We start from the raw sequence: 9,783 nt of genomic DNA, 5'->3' as shown, positions 1-9,783 counted from the left end.
TGTACTGAACCATTAAAATTGTCAAATTTACACAGATTTATTTTTTCATTTTCAGTTTTAAATCATTTTTTGTAGAAGTTAAATAAATACTATCACTGAAGACCATTTTTTCCATAGTTTTCTAAATTGCAAGTTTAGAAATTGCAAAGTGTTCTACTGCTAGTTTGTTAGCACAACTAGGTACATATCATGTATCATAGGATGTTGTTATAAATGTGATAATTTTGTTGCACACCCTTAATTGACTGTATAGGACACTGATGTTTTTACTACCGATAGCTGGGCAGAAATATAAATTATAATCTAAGCAATCACAAACACAAATGACATTAAAAATGACACTTTCTCATTTCCTTTTCACACAGGTTTTTAGAAATGTTAATTGGCAGAGAATGCTAGCTTTCCCCATTAGATAAAAAAAAAAAAAAACATCCATGTTGAGGGTGGTACTCCATGCACTGTGTTACATAAAAGTAGTATCAAGCTCCTGCTCCCATCCTGTGCCGAGGATAACAGAGGGTTGGGGGCCATTTGGATAGCTGCTGTGGCCCTGAGAGTTGGTTCTGACGGCCTTGTGGCTTTTAGGGAAGGAAATCCTCTTGCTGTAGGGTGGAGAGATGTTCTGTGAGGTGTTGACTTCTGGGTGCCTGCACATCAGCTCGAAAAATTGCTCTCGAAAGCGGCTGGAGAGAAGGTTGTAGATTATAGGATTGATGGCAGAACTGAGGTAAAACAACACTCCGGAGAGGATATGCACATATTCGAAGATGTTGTACATGTGGTCAGTCCAATTAGTGATGAAACTCCACAATAGTCTGTCAATGTGGAATGGAGCCCAGCAGATAGCAAAGGCCAGCACCACAACAGCTGCAGCAAACACCAGAGAAGAGAATTAAAATACAAACAACAGGTTAAGATAGGAGAGGAGGGCTAGATACAGAAGGTGAGGATGAAACATATAGATCAGTGAGCACAAACCCAATTGCAGGAAATCTACCATCTTGCTCTGACTAAATACATTGTAACTGGAAAAAACATGATCAGGTGCTGGTGTTGCTGAATAAGGGTTGTAACTAAACTCTACATGGATCTTCAACTTGATTCTGAGTGACCACAGCTATAGAGGAGCAAATGAATATGCTGTGCTGTCACTTTCACATAGAAATTCTCTTTTTAAACCAAAACGAGACATTTTTCATTGTTGGTCATCTACTGACCACAAGACATGGGCAAAATAAGGACTTTTGTCATCTATTGTATCTGTGTTTATTTGCAGTATACATATTTTATATGAAATGCAAAGAGGGTCTTTGCGGAAGGAACACATATGGGTGTTATGGCCAGACATCCACATACTTTTTTCATACACTTAGAGTGTATGTATACTATTCTTTACTGTATATAGTGTACATACAAGTTAATGTATTAATTTATGTTTGTTGAAATAATAAATACATCCGCATTGATTTTTATTCAATCTATGATGAAAAATAAGTCCAAACAGCATGATTTGCCTCAGAAGGAAAATCACTTTATTAAACAGAAAGTGTCCATTTATTATCCAATAAATATTCTGTACATGATGCAGCATATGATTCACACGGATTAAGGTGGAAAGGAAATGATGTGTTAAATCTACCAGCAGCATTATTCGTTCTTTTCTCATATGAATTCATAGGGGTGCCAATAATTGTTGCACTTTTAAGATTTTTTTTTTTGGATATCTTTTTTTTGGGCACACGGTGGGTCGGGGGTTTGATTCCCGCCGTGGCCCTGTGTGTGCGGAGTTTGCATGTTCTCCCCGTGCTGTGGGGGTTTCCTCCGGGTACTCCGGTTTCCTCCCCCAGTCCAAACACATGCATGGTAGGCTGATTGGCATGTTCAAAGTGTCCGTAGTGTATGAATGGGTGTGTGAGTGTGTATGTGATTGTGCCCTGCGATGGATTTGCACCCTGTGCAGGGTGTACCCCGCCTTGTGCCCCATGCTCCCTGGGATAGACTCCAGGTTTCCTGTGACCCAGTATAAAAGCGGTATAGAAAATGGATGGATGGGATTAATTTGTGTGTGTGTGTGTGTGTGTGTGTGTGTGTGTGTGTGTGTGTGTGTGTGTGTATTATATATATACACACATACATACATACATATCTAAATAAAAAATTACTATCATGGAAAAGTTCATTTTTTCCCCATAATTTAATTCAAAAAGTGGAACAGTCATATGTTCTAGATTCAATACACAAAGTGAAATATTTCAAGCCTTTTTTTGTTTTAATCTTGATTATTGCAGCTTATGGAGATCAAAAATCCAATGTCTCAAAAAATTATAAAGAATATATAGAATAAAGAATTAATAATACAGAAATGTTGACCTTCTGAAAAGTATGTTGATTTATGTACTCGATACTCGGTTGGGGTTTTAATCCTTTTGCAGGAATTACTGCATCAGTGCAGTGTGGCATGGAGGCGATCAGCCTGTGGCACTGCTGAGGTGTTCTGGAAGCCCAGGTTACTTTGATAGTGGACTTCAGCTCGTCTGTATTGTTGGATCTGGTTTCTCTCATAGATTCTCGTAGATTCGTAGGTTCGGGTCAGGCGAGTCGGCTGGCCAATCAAGCACAGTAATACCACGGTCAGTAAACCAGTTACTAGAAGTTTTCGCACTGTGGGCAGGTGCCAAGCCCTGATGAAAAAGGAAATCAGCATCTCCATAAAGCTCGTCAGCAGATGGAAGCATGAAGTGCTCTAAAATTTCCTGGTAGCCGCTGCATCGACTCTCGACTTGAGAAAACACAGTGGACCAACACCAGCAGATGACATGGCAACCCAAATCATCACTGACTGTGGAAACTGCACACCAAATGCCGAGCTTCCTCCCTTGAGATGCTTTGCCAGGCCTTTACTGCATCCGCTTTCAGTCACTGCTTGTTTGTGGGGTCTTTATGTCTTCAGTTTTATCTTCTTTACGTGAAAAGCATGCTCAATTGGCTTGAGGTCGGGAGACTGACTAGGCCATTTAAGAACATCCCATTTCTTTACCTTAAGAGGCTCTTGGGTTGCTTTCGTGGTATGTTTAGGGCCATTATCCATCTGAACTTTGAAGCACTTTCCTATCAGTTTTGCAACACTATACTGAATCTGAGCAGAAAGTATACCTCTGTACACTTCAGAATTCATCCTGCTACTTCTATCAGCAGTCACATCATCAATAAGCAACAGTGACCCAGTTCCACTGGGAGCCAAACATGCTCATGCAAAAACATTTCCTCCAACTACTACACTCCACTGCTTGACAGATGCAGTGGTATCTTTGGATCAGGAGCCCTTCCTTTCCTTCTCCATACTCTTCTCTTCCCATCATTGTGGTAGAAATTAATCTTGGTATCATCTATCCAAAGACTTTTGTTCCAGAACTGGAGAGGCTTTATTTTATTTTATTTATTTTTGTACATGTTTTCTAACAAAGTCTAAGCTGTACTTTCTGTTCTTGAGTGTTACAAGTGGTTACAAGTGGTTTGCATCTTGAGGCAAACCCTCTGTATTTACATTCATGAAGGTATCTCTTGATTGTAGACTTTGACAATCATATGCCTACATTCAATCACATCTTGACTGCCTCATTTCAAATCCATTGTGGTGGTGAACAGAGGCAAAATGACCAAAATTGTGTCACTGTCCAAATACTTTTGGGTCCGACTGTATGTCTATTTAATTTTTAATTCAGTTCCCTTTTTCCAAGATTTTGTGTATATAGATTTAGTAGATTTTAGAAGATTTTTCACAATTATACACATTTAGCAAACCAGTAACAGCATCCTTTTTTAAAATGTCTGTCCTACCTTCTGGTCCCATCTGTCTTTGATGAATTTTTAAATGAAGGACCCATGTAATTGTGAATAACTATCTCTGCTAGGCGCCTGATGCATGCTGATATGCTTTTCTGCCACAAGAGGTTTGCATCAGCTATTGGCACCAGGAGGTAGCTCTAGAATAACTTTTTATTGCTATGCTGTGCAGTTCAGTGGATTCCATGTATTTCATAATTACATGTGGCTAAGGCTGTGTTGTAACTATGTTCTGGTATGGACCGTTATCACTGAGCTTCAAGACAGCATCTGAGTCAATGCAAACATGCAATTAAAGCTAGATTACCTAGCTAGATTGACCCTGGTGAGGAATGTGCATACATGTTTGATCAGAATTACAGACAGGTAGGATCTAAGATTGTAATTGTGACATTGTTTGTATTTCAGAGCCCAAAACAATGCTACTTGCATGTTTAATTTAGTAGGATGCTTTGCTTATTACCAGTTTGCCTATTAGAAGTTTTAAACAATTAGTAGATTTACTTTATTAGAATGCTTACTGTTCAGCACATTACCAGCTATCCATCCATCCATCCATCTTCTATACCGCTTATCCTTTTCAGGGTCACAGGGAAACCTGGAGCCTATACCAGGGAGCATTGGGCACAAGGCGGGGTACACCCTGGACAGGGTGCCAATCCATCGCAGGGCCTTTACCAGCTACTAGTTAGCTAATCCTTTTTATTTGATTTAGTTTTGTTTTTTTTTTAATCTGTGTTACTTGTGCAATTGTTATTTGGGTGGGCAGTTGATATATTGAGGTATAATAGCTGCATTATTTGTTTGTTGGTCCACAGTTAGCCACAGGTGATTGGAGGGTGGCTTTAATTAATTACTACTCTGCTTCTTTCCCCAAAAAAGTTCATCAGAGCATGTGTGTGCTGGTTACCACCCCAGGGTTCTCTCTCCTCTCATCTCTGTACCTCAGTTGTACTGGTAAAAAAAATATTAATTAAATCACACTTGTTCTTTCTCAGTCACCAGTTGCTGTCGGTGTGTGTGGTTGCATGTTTATAGGCACAAAAAAGGCACAAGCACTGTGAGGGGCCCTTACTTTCCAGTGAAAGTTATAACCCAGTGGGGGTTATTTCTTCCCTTATTTGAAATTCTAGAGCAGCCAATATACCTACCTCGCAATTGCTCTTTGTGTGTGTTTGACTGATGTGAAATATATATTTTTGGGATGGATTTTTTAACTTTGTGTATTAATAAATGGATATAACTTGTATTCATTTCAAATAAACTGGATCAGTTTTGATGTGCTTTGAATCTGAGCATTAAAACTGCACATCCAACTCAGAAACATGTCTCTGATCCAGTCATTTACAACTTACCTGCAACAGGAAGTGTCCTTAATAATTTGCCACCTAAGAATTTCTGGCCTCAGGTACCTAACTTTTGTAGCTTTTAATCCACATTACTTTAAACCCTGCATACACAGGTGATTGCCTGGCTTCCCCTAAATTTTTATTAAAATGCGGCAACGAAATGTTTACTAGTCTATATTATTAATCTTGGTGGAACTCAATATTGTAGCTAAACAAATCAGCAAATATCTCACTGCAGTATTGCACTGTTCATTCATTAAACTCAAACTATTTCCATGAACAGTGCAGCCAGTGTGAAAATCTCATTTGAATCCCCTGACACAGAGATAATAGACATTCAGAAAAGCTGTGTCTGTTAGGTGTTCACGTACTCTCTGTTTTAATGGGGTGAAAGATTAATATTCACTGGATGCCCGAACACTTACAGTAACAGGCTTCACTGGGAGTGAGTGGGATGTGGGTGGGTGCATTTTACACAGGGAAAAAAAGCACGACATTTATTGGACAATGTACTCTTTCTTTGTCCTGCCTGGATGCACAGCTCCTCCTTATGATGATTGGTTTCCTTACTTGTCAAAGGGTGTGGAAACTCATAACAACCTGCCAATCACTAAATCGGGAATGAACTGACATCTCAAACTTAAACATATTGGCACCAGTCGGAATCGTGGGAAGCCTGCAGTCTGTGTAATTTGTAAATATCATAAATAAGCTGTAAGTATTAAGTTCTGTTTTATTAGCTGCATTCATTTCTGAAATTTGTTGTTTATAAGTCACTTCCTTCTTCAGCTAGCAGCTTAACTGTTTTTTTTTTAGGATGAAATGTTGATCTGATCTAAGTACAACCCCAGTTCTGAAAAAGTTGGGACAGTATGGAAAGTGCTAATAAAAACAAAGAGGAATGATTTGTAAATGTACTTTGACTTATATTTAAACAAAAAACTTATAAAGACAGGGTATTTGATGTTTGACCCATACAGCTGCATGGTTTTTGGAAAATAAATGTTTATTTTGAAATTGATGCATGTAACACGTTCCAAAAAAGTTGGTATAGGGGCAATTTAGGACTAATAGCAATGTGACAAGTTGAAATACGAAGGTGATGTGAAACAGATGAAGCAATTATCTAATCATAGTATAAAATTAAAAATAAATAAATAAATAAAATAAATAAAAAAAGCCTAGTGCATCAAGAGCAAGGATGGGTTGAGGCTCGCCAATATGACAACAAATAATCTGTCAGCAAATAATCCACCACTTTGAGAACAACTTTCCCCAAAGACAAATCGGTAGGATTTTGGGCATGGCTGCATAAGCAGATAGTGCAGGTGCTAACATGGCCCGCCTGCAGTCCTGACCTGTCTCCAATTGAGAATGTGTGGTTCATTATGAAGCACAAAATGAGGCGAGTTGCCCAGCTGAAGAAATACATAATAGATGAATGGGGGAAAATTCCACTTGTAAACTTAACCAACTGGTGTCTTCGGTGCCCAAACACTTAAAAAGTGTCATTAAAAGTAGTAAACAGTTGACTGTCCCAACTTGTTGCAGTCATCAGATTTGAAATGAGTGCATATTTTCAAAAATAAATTAAAGTAAAACATCAAATAATGTGTTAATAATGTGTTTTAATATAGTACAGGGTGAACTGAATTTTCAAATGACTCTTTTTGTTTGTTTTTTTGCATGTTCCATACTGTCCCAACTTTTTTGGAATTGGAGTTGTAGAATTTGATCAAGTGACTCGAAATAGGTATGCAGCTAAATGCAAAATTAGCCATAAACTGTGTAATATCCAAGCAGATACATACAATACATAATTCGTCATATTAAAAAAAACAACAAGAGACAAAAAGTGTGAATATTGAAAAGAAATGCAACTGTGACTCACCTAGCATTTTGGTGATCTGCCTCCTGCGTCCACTCTCAACTTGGATCTTCCAGCTGGTGTCTTCACTGCAATTCTTCCCCAGTTTCCTACCCTTCTGCCTCTGCTCCCTGCCCAGCTGTATCCCTATCACTAGATACAGCACACTGATCACTGTCATGGGCACAAAGTAGAATAAAATGGTGGTCACCTGGATCACCAATTTGTAGATCCACTGGGGCTTGAGAAGGTTGCAGGTGGCTGACTCAAGGACCTTCTCCGGTAGATAATAATAATGTAGGCCATGGAGAGATGTGTTGGGGATGGCGCAGATCAGAGACACAGCCCAAACCCCTCCAATAACCCTCTGGGCATGTTTGTTGGTGATAGCATATCGAGTCTTGAGCGGGTGGACCACAGCCACATAACGTTCAATGCTTAGAACCATGACATTGAGCACAGATGCAAAGCAAACTGTCTCAAACAAAAAGATCTTGAAACAGCAAATGCTCTCACCAAATGGGAAAGGGTAGTTCTGCCACAGGTCGTATATCTCCAGAGGCATTCCAAACAGCAACACCAGCAAATCAGAGATGGCCAAGCTGAAGAGGTACAGGTTGGTAGGTGTTCTCATCTTTCTGTGCTTAGTGATCACAGTGCAGGTGAGAAGGTTCCCCACCACACCAGTAACAAAGATAAGTACGTATGTTAGTGTCACAGGGAGGAAGAATGGAGACCTCCTTGGCCCAAGGAGTCGGAACAGGATATCTTCCAATGTTTGGGGCTGACAAGGTTCAGTTCCATTGCCAGTGTGGTTGAATGAAGAGATGTTGCATGTAGTGAAATCAAGTTCAGTTCCATTCACAACAGGATCACAAAAGCATTTTATGGACATTCTGAAGTAAGGCATCTAAAGGAAACAATCTGGGAAACAGATCCTTAGAGTTTGCTATAGAATCGGCATTCTGTAGTTTTAGACCTCATGGTCAGATTGATGGAGACCTACAGTATGAAACAGATTATACTTGTCACAATGTTGTGAACGCAGAACAGTACATGTGTTTAGAAATGTATTTGAAACATCAGAACAAAAAGCACTGTAAAACACATTGTTTATAAAAATTTCTGATGTTAGCTCAAATCATTTCATTAGACACTTTGTAGGTCTAAAATAGTTTCTATTTTTCCATCAAGACTTAAAGGCTTCCAGTTAACATGTCACCATGAATCTGAAAATCAGACTGTAGTTGGTCACTACTATTGTTCTAGATTAATTTCTAAAGTATAAATACTGAAAAATCCAGTGCAATTTTTAACTTGTTTTTCTTTTTTAATAATAGCAAGTGTTATTTACTAAGTGTTATTTCAGTGTTTGCTGCTGGAAGTGGTATTAGGGAGGCCAGCAGGGGGTGCTCATTGTGTGGTCTGTGTGTGTCCTAATGCCCCGGTATAATGACGGAGCACTATGCTGTAAGAACAAGTCTTTCGGATGAGACGTTAAACTGAGTTTCTGACTCGCTGTGGTCATTAAAAACCCCAGGACACTTCTTGTGAAGAGTAGGGGTATAACCTGGTGTCCTGGCGAAATTCCCCAATTGGTCCTTATCTATAATGGCCCCCTATTGATCTACATCACTGTCCTCTCCTCTCCACCAATAGCTGGTGTGTGGTGGGGGTTCTGGCACACTATGGCTCCCATCACATCATCCAGGTGGATGCTACACACTGGTGGTGATTGAAGAGATTTCCCCCCATACAATGTAAAGCGCTTTGAGTGCCTAGAAAAGTGTTATAGAAATCTAAGGAATTAAGTAAGAAATTAAAAAAAAAAAAAACACCTCTGGTGGTGATGTAGGTGACTTCGGATTGTAGTTTTGGAGACTTTCTGACCCCAAGACGCAACTAACTTCTGCAATTCTCCAGCTGTGATCATTTGAGATTTTTTTTCCTCATAGTGCGTTGAGACGATATAGACACACGTCCAATTCCAGGTTGATTCATAACATTTCCAGCTGACTGGAACTTCTTAATTATTGCCCTGATGGTGAAATGGGCATTTTCAATGCTTTTGCTATTTTCTTATAGACACTTCCCATTTTGTGAAGCGGAACAACCTTTTGCCGCACATCACAGCTAAATTCTTTGGTCTTACCCATTGTTATGAATGACCAAGGGAATTTGGCCTATATATATATTTATACCCCTGTGAAACAGGAAGTCATGGTTGAACAAGTTCCTGTTCCAAGTCACCCAGGTGACTTGGAATTCATAGGGGTGCCAATAATCATTGCACACCTATATTTAACAAAGTTTTTTTTTTTTTATAAACCCATATTGTGTTTGCAATTGTTTGATATCCATGAACAAAATAAACAAAATATCAAAAAGTTAAAATAAAAAGACAAATTTTCACAGCCTTCTTTTCTCATATTTTCCAAGGGTGCCAATATTAATGGAGAGCACTTTTTATATATATATATATATATATATATATATATAATATGGACAAATTGACAAATTTGTTGGTACCCTTATAGCTCATTGAAACAGTGCTTTATTATTTAGTGATTAAATTAAAAAGCAAAGTCTTATTTTTACCGGCATAACTTTGGAATGTTATAGAGTAAAAGCAAATAAATTGTGAAAAGAGATAAATGATTGCTTATTCTACAAGGATATTCTAAAATGGCCTGGACAGATTTGTTGGTACACCTAGAAAAGATT

At 38.7% G+C, this 9,783-nt stretch overlaps 1 protein-coding gene across 1 annotated transcript; it reads right to left on the bottom strand.

Moving 5' to 3' along the window:
• On the bottom strand, positions 1-8,114 carry nmur3 (neuromedin U receptor 3). The gene is made up of 2 exons (XM_017496671.3): positions 7,084-8,114; positions 1-867 (listed from the first exon to the last, which is right to left on the bottom strand). Exons 1-2 carry the CDS (start codon positions 7,967-7,969, stop codon positions 464-466), a joined length of 1,290 nt encoding a protein of 429 aa, XP_017352160.2. The 5' UTR covers positions 7,970-8,114; the 3' UTR covers positions 1-463.
• Positions 8,115-9,783: the final 1,669 nt, after the last annotated feature.

The sequence above is a fragment of the Ictalurus punctatus genome, chromosome 21 (genome assembly GCF_001660625.3).
Source record: "Ictalurus punctatus breed USDA103 chromosome 21, Coco_2.0, whole genome shotgun sequence".
Lineage (NCBI taxonomy): Eukaryota > Metazoa > Chordata > Actinopteri > Siluriformes > Ictaluridae > Ictalurus > Ictalurus punctatus.
This window is presented reverse-complemented; position numbering and strand designations above follow the sequence as displayed.

What these genes read in the sequence shown, in the direction of transcription:
- nmur3 (XM_017496671.3), bottom strand. Translation starts at nt 7,969, where the DNA reads ATGCCTTACTTCAGAATGTCCATAAAATGCTTTTGTGATCCTGTTGTG. An exon ending in GCAGATCACCAAAATGCTAG is followed by an intron (nt 868 to 7,083) that starts GTGAGTCACAGT and finishes TGTTTGCTGCAG; the next exon opens with CTGTTGTGGTGCTGGCCTTT.